The sequence below is a fragment of the Pristis pectinata genome, chromosome 8, assembly GCF_009764475.1.
Source record: "Pristis pectinata isolate sPriPec2 chromosome 8, sPriPec2.1.pri, whole genome shotgun sequence".
NCBI classification, from domain to species: domain Eukaryota; kingdom Metazoa; phylum Chordata; class Chondrichthyes; order Rhinopristiformes; family Pristidae; genus Pristis; species Pristis pectinata.
The window spans coordinates 14,754,352-14,773,642 of record NC_067412.1 but is presented as its reverse complement, the minus strand read 5'-3'; the positions used below and the strand labels follow the sequence as shown (position 1 = coordinate 14,773,642).

The window sequence follows — 19,291 nt, the reverse complement described above, 5'->3', positions numbered from 1 at the left end:
GATAAAAGAGAAGATAACTAAAGAAGCAAACTCTCTAATCTTCCATCTACCGATGCATGAAAACTATACTTGTATTAGTTTTGATAAACAAGTTTCCCCAAAGCTAAAGAGTTGTTATAAAATTATCATGGATCTAATTTCATGTAACTATTTCCTGGCCCGAAATGTTCAATATGATTGATACCAGAGGGAGTAGTGCCTGTGGGGAGGAGATGGTTTTCAACTTGTAATGCTTTACCGAAGTCCATCGCATGAAGACCTGAAACAGTCGATGATTTGATGGATCATCGACATGTGCATTCAAAAGTTCAAGATGGCTAATTAGTAGCAAACTATTTGATGGAAGTTCTTCCACTGTGCTGAAGCTAGATATCTGATGTCCAGCTCACCCCCAGGCAGTTTGGTGCAGACATTTACTGGAAAGTGTTACATAGAGGACTGCTAAGAGAAAATGTGGCTTAAGTAACCAGTATTTTCTCTTTTAATAAGCCTGAGAAGAGGAATTAAACTACCACTGAAACAACTTCAACCATCGTGCTATTCGAATTTGGAATCTAGGCCAGCAGTATTCTCGAGCCAACTTCTGAAAATTAAAATTAGCTCCATTTTCTCCTGGCAAACTGACTTGTGGATCCATGGAAACAATTGGGCCAGTGCAGTCAAGCACTGATCTGTCAGACTCCAAATTAAAAACATACCAATATTACTTTCAGCATTTCACATACATAACTGGCCCGAGAGAAGCAACTTGGACAAGTCGCTTTGGTGTGTGTTTAAGAACAAAATGAACAAATTCAATATTCTGACTGGCAGAGTCAATGTAATTTCATGGGTCAATTTGCTCCATTATAAATAAACTTTGGAACAATTTAGTCATTTCCTCAGACATGTAATCAAGCCTGAAAATTCTTGTGCCCTAAATACTTGAGCTCCCCCCGCCCCCTTCTATTGAAGATACAACTCTGTGAATGCACAATTGTAGATACTGCATCCTCTACTAAGAAGCCACCTTGGTTTTGTGTTTTTTTAAAGAAAGAGAAGCTGAAATAGTTGATAATATCTTGAAACATGTTTTAAAATAAAGATTTTTAAAAATATTTTACTCGAGTACATGTGCAAATATGTTTTGATTGAACTCAGTACCATTTGGTTCCTCAGTTTATTATCAATGGTTTTGGCGCTGTCGGTTTCCCGTGGCTCATAGTTTGGTATGTTGGAGAGCCAGCTGTCCAAAGCATCGCTACCATTCCGGAAACTGGAATACGCAGTCTTGGCCTTTTGCAGGTTTTCAATCCTGTTAGATAGGGGACAGGAAAATGCAAGGATTTCAATCCTATGCTTATGATATTCATTTCTTCTCACGTAACTCATTAAAGGTGTATAGAGAACATGGTATTTTAAAGATTTAAACCAAATTCCAACAATGAATCCACTAACTTTTCAAAAGTAATTTTGTGTCATCTGAAGACTGGCATCTACAGGCCCATACATGCTGGCTTTCAAATATCATACTCCTTCGCAACCAAGTGTCAGCTTGCCAATCTAATTAGGTCATGTTTGCAACTTGCCTTATGGTTCAATGATAAAGTGTGGACAGAGCAACAAGATAAGAATGTTTCCCTTCCTTTGCTTATTTATATTGTAACCAGTGAAATGGAATCAAAAGATCTCTTATGTCACACTATTAAAATATCCTGTAGTCAATTATTCAGGCGTGTTAACATTAAAAAATACACATTGCCATCAACAGGATGTTCATTCCCTGGTGTGAATTACCAGTAAAGGCCAAGAATGTTGAATATGCATCTGTTAATTTGTTTGAAAATTAGGATTAGGGTTCACATGAAAGGTCGTGGAGTCATACAGCACAGTAAAAGGCCCTTAGGCCCATCAAGCCTTTGCTGACCATTAAGAACCCATCTGTACTCATCCCGTTTACCAGCAATTGCTCTGTAGCCTTCTATGCAGTGGCAATTCAAGTGGTCATCTTAAATACTTCTTGAATGTTGTGAGAGTACCTGCCTCCAGCACCCTATCAAGCAGTGCATTCCAAAATCCAATCTTCCTTTGGGTGAAAACAATTCTTTCTCACATCTCCTCTAAACATCTTACCTCTTACCTTAAATCTATGCCCTCTAGTTTTCGACAGCTCCACTCCTATCTATGCCCCTCATAATTTTGTATACCTCTATCAGGTTCGCCCTCAGCCTCCTCCAATCCAATGTCATCAAGTTGAAAGGAGACCTCTGTTTCTCTCTACTGTCTAACCTACTGAGTATTCCCAACATTTTATCTTTCCGGTTTCCAGCTGTTGCTTCTACCCGCGGTGTATTGAGAGAACACAGCACAGTCAAGGTGCTGCCTTTGTGAAGAAACACTAAACCAAGGCCTCACGTGCTCTTTCAGGTGCAAAACAGGTTCCATTTTGAGGATTAGCAGAGCTGTTCTCTATATTGTCCTGGGATATTTATCCTCAACCAGCCTCGGTACAGATGACAATAATAAACCAATACCAATGTCTGTCAGTCCAGATGAAGGGTCTTGACCTGAAACGTTGACTGTCCATTTCCTTCTACAAATGCTGCCTGAGCTGCTGAGTTCCCCCAGCAACTTGTTTTTGCTCCAGATTCCAGCATCTGCTGTCTCTTGTGTCTCCATACACATCTTACTGTCGTGCATGGAAACCGGTTCTGTTGTTGAACTACACTTGAAAAGCAGTACTGTGGCTGCAAAAGGCAATCCCAAGGTCAAGAAGGGTGCTATATCATTGCAATTCCACCTTTCAAACGTAGATTAATTGATTATTAACACAGAGAATAGTTCTGAAGAAAAAGCAGAAACCCACCGCCTGTCCAGTTGCTTGTTGAGGTTGTCGTAGCGTTGGTTGAGTTTTTTCACCTCAGTGTCCTGCCGCTCGACATCTGGGCAGTGCTCCTGAAAGTTGTCTGCCAGAACGTTGCAGGCTCTCTTCACGGAATTCAGATTCTGCTCTGCTTCTTGTAGGACTGGTTTCTTGGACTTGAGCTCGGAGCGCAAGGCCTTTTACGACAGTAAAATAAAGGATGATTGAAAACAACTGAAGTGCAGGGAAAGATCAAAAAGTGGTTTTATTGCCATCAGTTTTCTAACCAGTTTTAATCTGAAGGTGATGTCATAGCCACAGAGCCATTTTAGATGAGGAAGGGAAAGTTTAAAAGGAGGGGAAAGTTTAAAAGAGCTGTGCGGAACAAGTTTTTGCTTTGTTTTGTTTTATTTTACACAGGTGCCTGGCTTGCGCTGCCAGGAATAGTGGTGGAAACAGATACGATTAGTGGCGTTTAAGAAGCTCTTAGGTAGAATATGCAAAGAATGAAGGGATATGAATCATGTGCAAGCAGAAGAGATTTAACTTAATTTGGTGTAGTGTTTAGCACATACATCATGGGCCGAAGGGCGTATTCCTGTGCTGTATTGTTCTATGTTCTATGTTTCGTAGAATGCCAAACCTTGGGGAAGCAGGAAACAGCAGGCTTAATGTGATTAAATAGGATTAAGTTTGCAGAAGGAAGAAAGCTTTATGGACCACACACAGATAGAAAAAGATTATACAGGATAAGGAGGTGGAAATGGAATCAAGTCAAGGAGGCGGGAAAGCAATTAGAAGATACACATACAGGTCCTCCCCAGGTTACGGCAGGGTTCCATTCCTGTGAACTGTTCGTAACCTGAAGGACATTTGTAACTCGTAACATGTTTGTCACATTTATAATGTACTGTGCTATGTCATGTTCGTAATGTACTGTGCTGCTGTTGCAAAATGCTCATTTTCATGGCATTTATACTGTTAGTATGTTAGAATTCAAAAATGTTAAACCTCGAACGTTAACCCCAAAACTAAACTCGTCGTGTGTGTGTGTGACAAAGTCCAAAACTCCCAGTTCCGGAATGGTTCTTAAAGTTCAGTTCCGCAAGCCATAAGGTGAAACATGAGCAAGGGCTTCTTCAACAACCACCGTTGTCTGAAGATAAGATGTAGATGTAGAAAAACAGAGAGAGTAAATACGAAATCCAAATGTTCCACGATGGAACCCAAACGACACTTCAGTGTTTACTCGGTAGTGACTTCCTCACCCCGAAAAGCATCCGAACCGTGGTCGTCCACATACAAATACCTGTTTCCTTCTACAGGTCAGCAACAAAGTGAACTCCACCAGATTACTTCCAACTTCCATACATGGATTTCAGTGGCAAACACAGTTATTGTTTCTCATCCATCGATAGAGAAAACAAGCAGGCTGGTGTCTCTCTCCCTTCTCTCTCTCTCCTTCTTCTTCTTCTTCTTCTGACTTCTTCAACAACGTCATTACGTCCTTTATCTTCTATTGACGTAAGCACGCCCCACACACACATACACACACACTCTCTATCTTAAAGGGACTTTCACTGAGTCCGTAACAATACCTTGTGTATTCATGCCTGTGACAATAAGCTTGAACTTGAATGTAGACAGTTTGCAAGTTGGAAATGCGGCTGTGAACTGGGTTCCCTGGCAGCGGCAGTGCCCGCAACCCCACAGCAGATGGCAAATCCACTCCCCCTGGTCTCCCCAAACACTCATTTCTATGTATGGGCTGTACATAAGTAGGGCATTTGTAACTTGGATGGACCTGTGCAAACAATCCAAATTAGACTGACTACATGTTGCCTGGAGTGGGAAATTTGGAACATTGAAGAAAACGGATGACAACGTATTGAAATCTCCTGCAGGTGAGGATTAATGATCCTCGAGCAGTCCTGATGCAGGATCTCAACCAGAAACGTCGACAATTCCTTCACCTCACCGCCCACCACCCCCCCCCCCCAACAAATGCTGCTCAACCTGCTGAATCCATCCAGCAGTTTGTGTTTCACTCCAGATTCCAGCATCTGCAGTCTCTTGCGTCTCTTAACAATTACACTGATTGGCTCACGGGGAGAAGGGGAATGGGCAATGGCATAGAGTTGGGGAACTAAAATGTGTGGATTTAAATAGTGACCTCTTCCAAAGAGAACCCTTTCAGATTAAGTAAAGGAATAGCAAGCAACTGATGGCATAGATTGGAAAGGCTACTTCTTAGTTTACACCTCTTTTATGGAGAAGGCTGTCAGGACCACACTGTATTTGTAGTCGTATCCTTGGATACAGCACTCACTTCAAGTTCTTGCTTCTTGGAATCCAGTCCCCAGTTGCTATCTGGAATTGTTTGATCCCTTATCAGCTTGTTTTCGAATTCTGACAGTGTGGTTCTGCCCTTCTGTAGGCTGTTCTCCAGCTTGTTTACAGCCTGAGCCCTGTGGAGAATCACATGTTAGTGTGTTTGCTGGGCTGAAGACCCCATAATAAAATACAAACCAGCAACAAGTACATTAGTAAACAAAACTCAAGAATGCAGAATGTATCAGAATTAATTCACCACTCACACTCCCAGCAAAATTACCCAATGGGTGACAGAAACAGGGTTACAATGGCAACTTTTATAGACAGGCACATGAACAGGCTGGGAACTGAGGGATACAGACAACATGCAGGCAGATGCACAAGTTTAAATTGGCATCATGGTCGGCACAGACATTGTGGGCCAAAGGGCCTGTTCCTGTGCTGTACTGTTCTATGTTCAGTGTGACAGGGTGACAGGTCTGTAGCCCTGATTCCACAACCAGGGATCTTTCCCTGCCAAGAGTATGTGAGAGACACCGTTTGTTCACTTATACCTAGATGGGCATAATAACGGGCATGTCTGATGGTATCAAAAGCATGGAAGCTTACTATCACACAGCCGAGATGAAAGTAATATCTTTTGCAGAAGAAGACAGGGTTAGGAAACCTTGGGCAATTTTTGTCATGATTTTTTTGGAAAACAATAGTTGGAAAATGGGCTGGTAATTCATCACGGCCAGTGTTCATTTGTAACCAAATAAATAGGTTTAATATGAAGAAAGAATCCATTTAACGACCGAGCCAGAAATCACAATAACCAGAGATGGCACCACCACAAAACTTACCTACAAGATTTTTCCTGCTCAATATAGATCTCTCTGCCTGAACATGGGCTCTCAGAGAACATTCCACAATTTGTCATGCAACACTTACAATTACACAGGAGGCTATACATCCCATCAAATCCATGCTGCCTCCCGGGGAGCAATCTCATTACTCGCATTCGGCCTCTCCCTATTTCCCTGTAGCCCTGCAACATCTCTACCTGCCCCAGTCAACCACCCTTTGATCCTTTTGCCACTTACTTACACTAAGGGGATAGTTCACTGTGGCCCATTAACCCACCAGCCCATCTTTGGGATGAGGGAGGAAACTCACACGTCACATGGAGAATGTACAAACCCCACACAGACAGCACTGGAGCATTGCAGCAGCAGCACTAACTGGTGGGTAACTATGCTATAATCTGTCCAATAACATGGAGGTAACGAGAAGAACACCACCTTATATTCTGCCTGGAAACTCTACACCCCAGCGGTATGAACAGTGAATTTTCCAATCTCAGGTAACCCCTACCTCCTGCGCTCCCAACTCTCTCTCCTTCCAATCCACCTCTGGTCCTCCCATTTTTGTTCCCTCTCCCAAACACTTCCCTCCAGCCCTTCATCACCCCCTCCTGGTTCCATCCACCCACTACAGACTTCACCCTCAGGATCCCTTCTGCCATCTGGTTCCATGTGCCCTTCATTTCTCCTTTAATGATTGCCACCGTCACCTTCCTTACTTATCAGATTCCAGCACACGTAGCCATTTCATCCCCACTTATCACCCTCCAGCCTCTATCTCCACCTTCACTCTCCCCTTCCCCTACCTGGATCTATCTGCCTTCTTTTTTCTCCTTGTCTGCTTCCACCATCACCTACCTGTGTCTCCCCCCACCCCTCCTCCTCCCCTTGCCCATCATCCCTCACCCCTCCTTGGGCCACCTATCACCTACCAGCTCCTTTATACTGGCCATCTTCCCTCTCCACTCTCAGTTGTGATGCAGGGTCTCGACCTAAAAAAAACTGACAATTCAATTCCCCTCAAAGATGCTGCTCGAGCCCGGACTTCCTCCAGCAGTTTGTTTGTTGGATACGGAGATAACATTACTTACTTCTCTTCGGAGCTGTTGAGCAGGAGGCTGACTTGGTCAAACTTGTTGTTAGTGTCATCCAGCTTGGTGCGAAGCTGAGGTGCTCCAGCTACTTGTGGGTTCTGTGCAAGGAAACCCTGGCACTCTCTTTCTTTTGACATCTTTGCTATTTCAATTTGGCCAATAGAACCATTGATGTTCTAGAGAGAAGTGAATTTTAAAGGAGTAAATTCAATATTGCTCATGTTTCCAAAGTGTTCATCCACTTAAAGCAATTAAAAAAAGTCACCGTCCTCAACACATTCAGCTCCCTTTAGACCTACTTAGTACCAAGTGGGAGCAAGTTGATTTAGGTTAAAGGTAGCTCATTCCAGGCCTTCAATGACAAGCAAGGACAGAGCAATGAGCTCTCTCTCCACTCAGTAGTAGGTATTATGAAGGAATATGCAAATCATTTCGTATATAATTTCCATGCTAACTTTTGATCAGAAAATAGCCCCTCAACCATCAGATTTAATGCCAAGATAACCTGAGTAAGAGAGCAAGAATATGATCAGAAACTGTCAGAAATGTGAACTGTTGTCATGTTCGTAGTATTCAATGTTAAGATCCTGAAAATGTAATAGTTTTCTTTTAAAAAAAGGTGAGACAAGGGAAAGTGGGGCACGCAAGGAGAGTGTAGAATTTAATTTTTGCAAAATGTGACTGTGTTTTCATAGGTCGAGTTCAGAGTCTTGCCAGAGGTTAATGTTATCAGGAATTGAGGGATATAGGGAACTGGCACAGAAGAGGAGTTGAGGTCAGCAGAGAGCAGCCATGGTCACATTGAATGGTGGGGCAGGCTTGAGGGGCCTTGGGGCATACTCCTGCTCCTGTTTGCTTGTGTTCTTGTCCTCATACCCCCCCCACCACCCCCAAGACCACTCACCTCCCCCCACCCCCAAGACCACTCATCTCTCCTCCATCATTTAAAAAGCCACCATACAATATTAGGATATTAACATCAAGTGCTACAAACATTGTAACAGGTACATCTCAGGCAGTTCATGAACTGCAACAACTGTCAGCAATTTAGAACTTGGTTCAAACATCTCCTCTGCACATGCAGGTTATCAGAATCAGCCTCTGCTCACTTGCCAACACTGCGGAAGAAAATGGGTGCAAGCCTTACTCCAGGACTGAAATGCAGTGTCTGGGTAGATATTTCAGTGCTACGTTGCTGGAGGTGCTGTTCACTGAATGAGATGTTAAACCAAAGTCACGTCTGCCCTTTCAGGCAGATGCGCAAGATCACATTGCACTCCGGATGCCCTGGTTGATAATTAACCCTCAACCAGCAGCAAGACAGTTCATCAGTTATTTTGGTTCCATTTGTGGAACCTTTGAAGTATGGTGTTGCGGGAAACACAGCAGCCATCTTGTACAAAGGTGTGAAGTGTTTTGAGGTATCTCGAGGTAGCTTAAAGCTCTATACAAGTAGAAGCTGGGTATACCTTCAGATCCTGAATTCGGTCCTTAATGTCCTGGATAGGCTTCCCCTGCTCCAGAGGTGGCCGTGTACAGGATTGGATTGCCTTCTCCTGCTTGATGACATCATTCTGTATTTTATCCAAGTCAGAGAGCAGCTTCAGACACTGCTGGTCCTGGGTGTCTGAGCACAGACAAAGAAACAGTTAGAATGTGGAATTTATAAGGAGCATCAGAGTGTCTCCCAGTTCCTTTCCCGTTCCCTAATCCAATGCAGCCCACTTCAAACCTTCTAGAACAAAATCATGTTTTACCAGGCCCAGGATGTGTTGACGCCAGTTCATTTCTTGCAGGTGTAAGATCAAAAGGGTTATAGTAATGGGGCATTATAGCTTTCCCATTGTTCACTGAGATTGCCTGAATGCATGGGGCTTAGATGGGGTGGAATTTGTTAAGTGCATCCAAAAAAGTTTTTTGAAACAATATGTAGATAGTCCTACCATAGACAGGGCAGTACTTGACCTTATCTTAGGAAATAAAACTGGCAGAGGTGTTGGTGAACAGTGACTATAATTCTGTAAGTTTCAAGGTTGTTATGGGAAGGGATAAGGTTGGTCCTCAAGTTAAAGTCTTTAATTGGGGGAAGGCCGATTTCAAGAGCGTAAGGTAGAACCTGGCAAAGTAGATTGGGAGCAGAAACTATGGGTAAAAAGACAGCTGGCAAGTGGGAGCCTTTTAAAAGAGAGTTAGTAAGTGTTCAAGGCCAGCATGTTTGGTAAGGGTGAAAGGCAAAGATAGCAAGACGAAGGCAAAGCTGAAGTAAACAGTGTTCAGATGGAGCACCTTGTGTCCAAAGAGTTCAGTGCAAGGAGGTGACAGTACAGAGAGCAGAATAAAGGATTATTTCTCAATCTCTCTCTCTCCATAAAATCAAAGTAAGAAAATCCCTAGTAACTGTGGAATGACTTTTCATTCACAACCAGTATGTTTAAATTCAATTTATCTAATAATTACATAACAACTTCTAAAAATTATTAATCCCCAATACCTCAAGTAGGTTATAACAGAAATTCTGTTAGATGTGACTGCTGTTGCATCTGTTTTGCAATTTACTTCAAAGGCCTACTTTGCTTAAATTATGCATGAATTTAACAACCATTTAAATGACAAAAGACAAAAGAAAAGCATTATGGCTTGAACTTTAGTAACAGCTAAGTATTATTGATCACATTGATGAGTGAATTAATTTGTTACTTTTAAGACTTGACTTCATTGGTTGGTGAATCATTTACAACCACAAGCCCTATCTCAACCAGTAAAGCAGGATACTCTTGTCATAGTTTCAGTAACACCCCGAAAGATGGCAGGAAGCCAAGCTTAACTGCGCTGGGACAAATTCCATTTTCATCCATCTAACTAATTCACCTAAAGTCAACCATTTCAAGACATGAGCCAGAAATCACTGTATATACAAAATGGCTACCGTCACATGAATAAGGGTCTACCTTCCCCAAAATGAAATCTATATAACAGGCACACATTAGAATGTCACAAGCATTAAAATACCTTAAGCACAATTTCCTCCAGTTAAGTATTGGATGGATGAAAGCCACCATCTTCAATCCCTGCTGAGAACCAATACCCTAACACTGGCACTCTTCCAATCTGAACCTAACTCTGCTTTCTAATCCCATTTCCACACCTTCCCACTCTATAATATCAGCCACCTCTTCCCTTGCCTCAACTCATCTGCTGCTAAGCCTTTCATCCATGCTTTTATCACCTTCTGATTAGATTTTACCACTGCACATCTGGTCAGCTTTCCATCCTTCACCCTCCATTCAAAACCTGCATTCCAAGCTGCACTAAATCATGAACACCCATCACTGTGCCTAACGATCTACACCGACTTCCATTCCACTTAAATCTTAATTTTAAAACTGCCATCCTTGTTCTCAAGAGCAGGCACTGTAGTGTAGTGGTTAGCATAACGTTATTACAGCGCCAGCGACCCGGGTTCAATTCTCGCCACTGTCTGTAAGGAGTTTGTATGTTCTCCTTGTGTCTGCGTGGGTTTCCTCCAGGTGCTCCGGTTTTGCTCCCACATTCCAAAGACGTACAGGTTAGGAAGTTGTGGGCATGCTATGTTGGTGCCAGAAGTGTGGTAACACTTGCGGGCTGCCCCCAGAACATTCTACGCAAAAGATGCATTTCACTGTGTGCTTTGATGTGCGTGTGACTAATAAAGGTATCTTATCAAGTTCCTCCATGGTTTTGGCCCAGCTTGTTTTGAAACATCTTCTAGCCCTATAACCGTCAAAGATCTCTGCACTTCTCCATCTCTGCTCACATTCCCCTGACATGCCTTGGGATGGATTTTCACGCTGCAATGTAATTCCAGACCCCTCTCACTGGTGACGTGAAGCTAAAGAAAAATTATTAAGGGTTCTATACCCAACCAGCAGGTGTAATAGGCAAAGGTTACGTACTTGACACGGGAACCACTGAGGTCTTTGCAGCTGTGAAAGAGCAAGAAAAAGATTAGCAACCTCAATTCAGATGCATAACAAGCCAATAGTTTCCATAGTAAAGACCTGTTCACGATCTGTAAATACTCTCAACGTGTTTAGGCAAAGGCTGATAATTGCCATAACTGTTTTAAAATTATCACTTGATACAGCAATGGTAAACATTTTAGGCATTTTATAGAATGTAGTGCTGGAAATTCAATGTTTATATATACCCACAATATAGCTACTCAAATGCAATAAAAAAAAGTAGAGCACTTTTAGCAGGTTAGGAGTCTCATTTCCACCAAAATCAGAAGCCCTTTCCCTTCTGCAATAAACCTTTACAAAACCAGAACATTTCCCAAAAGGGGGAGAAAAGCTAATGTCTACATTTTATTTTAATTTCAAAAATAATCTTTATTCATAATAAAAAATATATATACACACACACACAAAGGAAGAACACAGTGCAAAATACAAAAGGTTAACATTCATGGTTGTTATATTCAGTAGTGTAAAACATAAAAGAGAAAAAAAAACACACAAACAAACAGAGCACCATTGCCACTAATGTGGCTCCCTGGGTTGATACCCCTTTCATTGTTCAAGGGGCTTCCCCACACGACTCTGCCCCTCCCTGTGCGGTAGCGGAAGGAGCCCAGACTGTAGTCCTTCCCCGCAGAGACTTAGTACTGGCTGCACCGAGCTTCAGCGCGTCCCTCGGCACGTACTCCTGCAGCCTGGACTGTGCCAGTCGGCAGCTTTCCCCTACGGACATCTCGCTGTGCTGGAAGACCAACAAGTTTCAGGCAGACTAAAGGGTGTCTTTCACTGAGTTGATGACCTTCCAGCAGCAGTTGATGTCTGTCTCAGTGTGTCCCCCCAGGAACAGCCCATAGATCAGAGAGTCCTCTGTCACACAGCTGCTGGGGATGAACTGGGACACGGATCCTTGCATCTGTTTCAACACCCTCTTTACAGATCCACAGTCTGCAAAGAGGTGCATGACTGTTTCCTCCCTCAACCCGCAGCCTTCATTGGGGCTGTGTTGTCTGCAGAGCGTGCATTGGGGCTTGTGTTGTCTGCAGAGGAAGGCTCTGTGAGGGCACCTTTCACCACCAGCCAAACGAGGTCTTGGTGCTTGTTAGACGGATCTGGGAATGAGGCATTCTGCCAAATGGTTTGTACCGTTTGCTCAGGGAACAAACCCACAGCATCCCAATCCTGCAGTGTCTGCAGTACATTCCACACTGACCACTGTTTGATGGACTTGCGGTCAAAGGCGTTTGCTTGGAAGACCTCTTCCAAGAAGGAGAAGTAGTGCGACAACATCCAGCTGACTGGGATGTTGCGTAGTAGAAGGACCAGGCTTATCTTCTGCAGCACCGGGGACAGGTAGAACCTCAGCACGTAGTGACACTTGGTGCCCACATACTTTGGGTCCATATACCGAGTGATACAGCCACACATGAAGCTGGTCATCAGGATGAGGACAATGTTGGGTACACTTGTGCCCCCATTCTCTGGGGACTTGTGCAGCGTGACCCGTCGGACTTGCTCCATTTTGGACCCCCAGATAAACTGGAAGATGTCCCAGGTGACCACCGAGGCTGAGGAGTGAAAAACAGACCACACCTGTGCCAAGTACAGCAGCCCTGAGAGCACATCGCACCTGATGACCAAGTCCTTCCCAGTTACTGACACAGTTTCCACAGACCCAATTTTTGTTACACGCTTCAGCCCCTCCGAACCAGATCCCCAGCACCTTCAGGTGTCAGACCTGACAGTGAAGGGGACATTGGATCGGTCGAGCCAGTTAGTGAAGAGCACGGCCTCACTCTTCCTACAGTTGACTCTGGCCCTTGATTGCCAATTTGAACTGGTCACAGATGCTGATCAATCTGCGAACTGACCGTGGGTCCGAGCAGAAGACGGTGATGTCATCCATGTACAGGGAGGTTTTGACTTGTGTGCTTCCACTGCCTGGCAACATCACCCCTCTTACGGTCTTGTCCTTCCTGATGGATTTGGCAAAAGATTCTATGCAGCACACAACCAAGACAGGGGAGAGTGGACAACCCTGCCTGACTCCAGATTTGATGGGGAAACCATCTTGTTTCCTACCCATTGATTTGGACTGCACTACGGATATCTGTGTAGAGCAGTTGGATCCAATTTCTGACTCCCTCCCCAAAACCCATTTTGGAGAGCACGTCCAGCACGTACATATGTGATATCCTGTCGAAGGCCTTCTCCTGGTCCAAGCTGACTAGCCAGGCACCAACCCTTCTGTCCTGCACATAGGCAATGGTATCTCTGAGCAGCACAAGGCTGTCTATGTATAAGTGATTAAAAATTTATTATGGAGATTGAACAACTAGTTTTAGAAAGGAATTTCACATATTTAGGGAGGAGAAAGCACATTACAGCCTGACTAACTTGAGACCACTTCATGCCTACATTAATGCAAAGAGATTATTTAATACTAACATTGATGTGAAAAGAAAAGCAAAGTGTTCAAATGTCCAGAACTCTTTGCAAACTGCTTCTACTTATCCACAAACTATTGTCATAAAACAAACCTGGTTTGTTAACATGTTTCAGCTCATTCAAATGTCTCTGGATGTTGTTCTTGGCAGTGCTGCTCTTCAGCTTGACTCCGTTGTACTGATTGCTGATGCTGGTTAGAGAAAAGGGAACAGTGAGAGGGGTCTGATCCACAAATCACTGGGGAAGGAAATTCCCAAGTTTAAACCAATGAAAATACCATGGGAGAGGAATTCACCTCTGGTCACTCACCCCAAACTGCTGAGATTTGGTAAGGCTTGTACACTTGGAACCACGCAATGGAGGTGAATAATCCAGTACCCATTCAATGCTGGCAACCAGAGATGAATGTCCATCCCCTATCTTTATCCATAAATTTTGAACAGTATCATGGAATTTAGACGCCATAGTACCCTTCCCCAAGTGCTCCTGAACTAAGGAATAATTAAGTGGTGGGTGTGGAGTCACAGAGGGCAGACCGGTGAGGACAACAGAGTTTCTCCCCCACAGGAGGCTAATTAATGAACCAGATTGGCTTTTATACCAGTCCAGTAGTTTCATGGTCACCATTACTAACACAGATTTCATTCCTAATTTATTGACCTTGAGACTACATGCTCCAGTCTACTTTCCTCACCCTCAAATTTTAAGAGTATTTCAACCTTCCTTTTCAGCTGGCTGTTGGTGGGGGGGGGGGGGGGGGGGGGGGGGGGGGGGGGCACAGAACACAGTCCAAGTGTGCAAATTAATGACTAGACTGTCTATGGTCTCCACCTCCAGGCTGGTTTCAGGATTAAGTGTTGATCAATGCCAGCTAATCATCATCATGGAGGCACGGTGCTATCAGTCCTCCTGGGCAGCCTCACGGAAAGAAGATGAAGCTGAACTAGATAAATAACTGGTTTGTTTTGCTGTTGATCTGTGATAAGAATGGCATTATATAGAAGTCTGCAACACATCTGTTTGTTTTTTTTCCCAGAAAGAGTACTAACCAGGTCCATGCCAATTCCACCTCTCACAGGGACATTAATGGTCATGTGTGTCCGCATAAAGGTTCTAAAACACAGGAATTTTTTTTTTTAAACTAACCACGGGACTCATTTCCAAATTATTTTTAAATTGTAAAATGGCCCAAAAGTGTCCTCAAACATTGATATATCAATTTTTAAATAAACGGCTGATTCATTTCAAAGTAAATGGTAAATTCACTAATTCATTCAACAAACGTGACACCTTTCACCATCTTCCCTGCAAATCAATCAGACTGCCTTTGCTGGGCAATACTGAGACCACTGAAATTCAAACACAGTGCACACAGAAGATGTGAAGTTTCACCTTCCAAACCTTTTGGATTTTTTAAACATATTATTTCATGGAATATAGATGTTGAAGGCAAAGTCAACATTTAATATTCATCTCCAATCGCTCCTGAAAAGAAGAGGCACTTAAGAGTCCACCACATTGTTGGATATGAAGTCACATATAGATCAGAGAGGGTAAGAATGACAGATTTCAGTACACCAGATGGGTCTTTACAACTAGTGGTTTTATACTAACTGTTATTAAAACCATTTTCTTTTAGTTCCATATTACTTGAATTTAAATTCACCAGTTGCCATGGTTGGGTTTGAACTTGAATCTCTGGATCAATGATTCATCAGCTTAACAACTATGCTCAAGTACGACGGTTTACAACTTACTCATCTCCGATTACTATTGCCTCAGGATCAGTCGGGGGAATTATGAAGCAAACAGCAGGGGCCTTCTGCTTCTGACCTGCTGGATTAGACACCTCCCAGTGGGTCCCATTGATGTTCTTGATCAGTGTATACCTCTCCCCACGCTGAATGTGCGTCTGCCAGAAGGAAGGTGAAAGGAAGATTTGCTCAGAAATATTAAATCAGTTTAAAGCAGCAACGGAGATACAAGAGACTGCAGAAGCTGTAACCTGGAGCGAAACAAAAACAAAAACAAACTGCTGGAGGAACTCAGCAGGTCAAGCAGCATCTGTGGAGGCAGAGGGATGATCAACGTTTTGGGTGCTAATGAGAGGTCTCGACTGGAAATATTGACCATCCCTCTGCTTCCACAGATTCTGCTTGACCCTCTGAGTTCCTCCAGCAGTGTGTTTAAAACAGCAGTGGGATCACTTGTCTCCCACTCTCTATATTACACAGACTTCACCTTTCATTATACTGATCAAACAATATAATGTTTCTGAAGACAATCCCCTCACCAAAACCCAACCTTAAAAGGTGATTTTGATGGACAAGATATAAATGAATACAGAGCCAAGGCAGGTGGATAGAATTAAGACACAGACTAGCCATAATCTCAATGAATGGAGAACAGGCTGGAGGGGCTGAATAACCCAGTTATTCCAAGGTTCCTGAAGTTTTCCTTCAGGACCAAAGTTGCACTGGATCTCCCTGGCAATCTGAGTAGGTGGCATTTGTAACCTGGGCTGAGAGATCAGAGGGTCTGGTAGCTGGGCCAAGCTCACCACCTATTTTTGGCGTTGCTTCTCCTAGACCATAGAGTAATTTTTTTTTCCATTTGCATCTTCTGGCAAAATTTTCCAACTATCTCTTCTCATAAAATCCATCCCATGGTTTAAGTGGGGCAGATTTGACAGCGGTGAAAGATTTAATTTCAGGAACCACTTCCAAGACACTTGCTCTTGTAATATTAGAGGCAGGCACACCTGACATTGGTAGTGAAGTATTATTTAAGTCAGCCTCACAGTCCAATAAACACACAATCTGGTTTTCAGATTTCTGCCTGCAGGAGGTTTTGGACACTCCCAGTTAGATGGTACTTTGACTATAACTATAGTGGTTGGGACAACTTTGGACAATAGAGTACACCCGGGGAACAGGTGGAAATAGTTTTGTCTGAGCACATTTCCCTGGAGAGGATTACATGACCGAGTTGTTGAGAACAGTTGAAGGTCACTTTCAAGAGGGAAATTTGAGAATACCGCAACAGAATCAGCACTTTTCAATCATTTGTTGTGAAACAGAGAAATGGCAAAAGTCAATTCTGGAGAACTTGAGCTGAAACCTCCCTCAAACCTTGATCTCATTAGCACTTTATTTCAGTTCTTTAGTGGGGCGGAGAGTGAATTTGCTATCACTCTTCCAGACAGAATGGATCCAAATGAAAAGTATAATCTGATGCAATCACTTTTCCACCTTAATTCAAGAGTTTGATGTGTTTCAAATCATGAGAAGTCTAGATGGAGTGGATGGGAATGTTTTCCCTTTAAAAAAAGGGGGGGGGGGTAGTTAATAACTAGGGGCATGGACTCGAAGAAATTAAGAGTCATAGAGTTGCACAGCACAGAAGCAGGCCCTTCAGTCGCCAACATTCATGCTGCCCATTGCACCTAACTACACTAATCACCTTAATCTGCATTAGGTCTGGAGCTTTCCATGCCCTGGGAGGTTTTGGAGAAGGATTAGGGAGAAATTGCAGAATTGTTTTTTTTAACCTTGAAGGTGCTGGGGGTCCGGAATCCACTATCTGAAAAGTTATAGGAGATACTGCATTTAATGAGCGCCTGACGTGCACCAGACATGCTGTAACCTATAAACTACGAACCAAGAGCTGGAAAGTGAGATTAGGCTGTGGAGTGGGAGTGGGTGGGTGGCTCTTTTGGCTTGTGTGGATACGATGGGATCAATGAACTACACCTTTGTGATATTATGAGAAGCATATATTTAATAAGCTATAAGCAATTTTGACATTTCCAGATACTAATTGCACATTAGGATGAAAACGCCACTGGGGAGAACATGCTTAACGTTGGCTATGCAAATCTATTGATTTCCCAATCAGGTAAAAAGTGCTGTACAAACCATGATTAGTAGGTCTGAGGCTCAGGGAATATTAAATTACTTGCTGCTCAGATTGTAACATTGTGCACTTGCATCTGGATTTGTACCTTAAATAAACCAACTTACTTATTTCTCATCCAAAAATCAAACCAAATCCAGCAGAAAACTTAATGTACTCAATAGGATGGAAACACAATTTGTGGTTGAGTGTAATTAAATCTCCAAACTAAAAAGGAAATCCCACTGTGAATGGTGAGATTTCAACAATCAATTGGCATTGCTAGATTTTGACTTCTACCAAGATAGTCAGAGAAGACAAATCAAACTGAGGTATTCCTACCTCTTCTGAATCAAAGTCACAGAGAGCCTCCACTGGGACAGCCTTGGGAGGGTTGGCACGACGATATTTGAGAGGCAGCACCTGGTAGCTGCGGTTCTTCAGCGTTTTCACTGCATTATCATACTTGTCCAATGCTCGGTCCTGATCCTGAAGCAGGCAAAGCAGAAGCTAACATTAAATGGAGTACAACTTTGAAGAATAGAGAAAGGCTCTTTGGCCCACCGAGTCAGCACAGACCATCAACCACCCATTTACACTAATATGACATTAACCCTATTTTTTTTTGTTCTTCCCAAATACCCATCAACTCCCTCAGATTTACAGTGGCCAATTAACCTACCAACCCGCATGCCCTTGGGATGTGGGAGTATTCAGAGGAAAATCATGTAGTCACTGGGAGAATGTGGAAACTCCACACAGTCAGCACCTGAAGTCAGGATTGAACCCGGGTCTCTGGCACTGTGAGGCAGCAGCTCTATTTGTTACGCCACTGTACCACCCCTCCTACAGGTTTCAACTAGAGCTTTGATGGCAAGAGGTTATTAAATCAAGACTGCACAAACAAAAGGGCTGGATCTTGCTGGACCCCACATGCTCACTTGGACCAGATGTAGAAGGCTGATCTTACCAGCTTTGGCATCCTGGACAGGGGCTGCAGGATCTCAACGGCATTGGGCCCCAAGTGAGGGATTACAGAATGTCCCTAGCAGTCTTGGTAGAGGGCAAAGCTAGGTTTGGAGTGTTGTTTCAGATCAGACCCCATGATTAAATTCTTAACAGTTTTAAATGTTTTTGAATTGATACATATTATTAAAAAGCTGCAATTTTATAAATTAAAAAACTAATTAAAAGCCATCATAGGACTTGGAATTAGAAACAATAAAGTCAAGTCAAATTTTTAAAATTACTTCAATCCTTGCACTTGAATTACCAAAGGGCACAGAAGACTATGGATCTAATGCAGGGAAATGGGACTAGTACAGATGGGTGCAATGGTCAGCATGGCCGTGGTGGGCTGAATGGCTGTTCCTGTGCTATATGACGCTGCCACCTCATTCACAGGCCTGCAGTCCCCGTTGAAAGGGGTTGCAAATCCTGTCTTAAGGCAGAGTTGGCATAATAATGGAAAGCTGAACTCCTAACATCACACCAGGCAATCCCAGCAAATGTGGTGTCATTATGGCACAAGTCTTGGACCCACAGTAGGTGCATGTAAACCAGAGGCTTACTTCCATTGGAATGTCAATCAATATCCAGAGGCACTAGCCACAGCCATTAAGATTTGCCCTATAGTCTTTATAACTCTCATTTTCTCTGTTGTTTTCAGACTCAGGTTGGAAGCTATAGATGGCAATGTATAGATACACCCTTTTGCAGCTCATACCCTACTGATTACCCACGCCAGGTAAAAGCAGAAAGCAAAATTTAAAGGCCTAAATAAGATTTTGGATGTTTGCCTTGATAAAAGATTTGACAATTTGAAAGCACAGGTTTTGT

General features: G+C 43.1%; 1 protein-coding gene across 1 annotated transcript in view; it reads right to left on the bottom strand.

Moving 5' to 3' along the window:
• Positions 1-19,291, bottom strand: part of ppl (periplakin) — a 70,915-nt gene that overhangs the window by 8,923 nt on the left and 42,701 nt on the right. The window contains exons 11-19 of the mRNA XM_052022207.1: positions 17,795-17,941; positions 15,316-15,470; positions 13,651-13,748; positions 11,048-11,077; positions 8,585-8,742; positions 7,113-7,291; positions 5,172-5,310; positions 2,846-3,039; positions 1,144-1,294 (exon numbers count right to left, since the gene is read on the bottom strand). Coding sequence (XP_051878167.1) covers positions 1,144-1,294; positions 2,846-3,039; positions 5,172-5,310; positions 7,113-7,291; positions 8,585-8,742; positions 11,048-11,077; positions 13,651-13,748; positions 15,316-15,470; positions 17,795-17,941 — 1,251 coding nt within the window. The remainder of the gene's footprint in view (positions 1-1,143; positions 1,295-2,845; positions 3,040-5,171; positions 5,311-7,112; positions 7,292-8,584; positions 8,743-11,047; positions 11,078-13,650; positions 13,749-15,315; positions 15,471-17,794; positions 17,942-19,291) is intronic.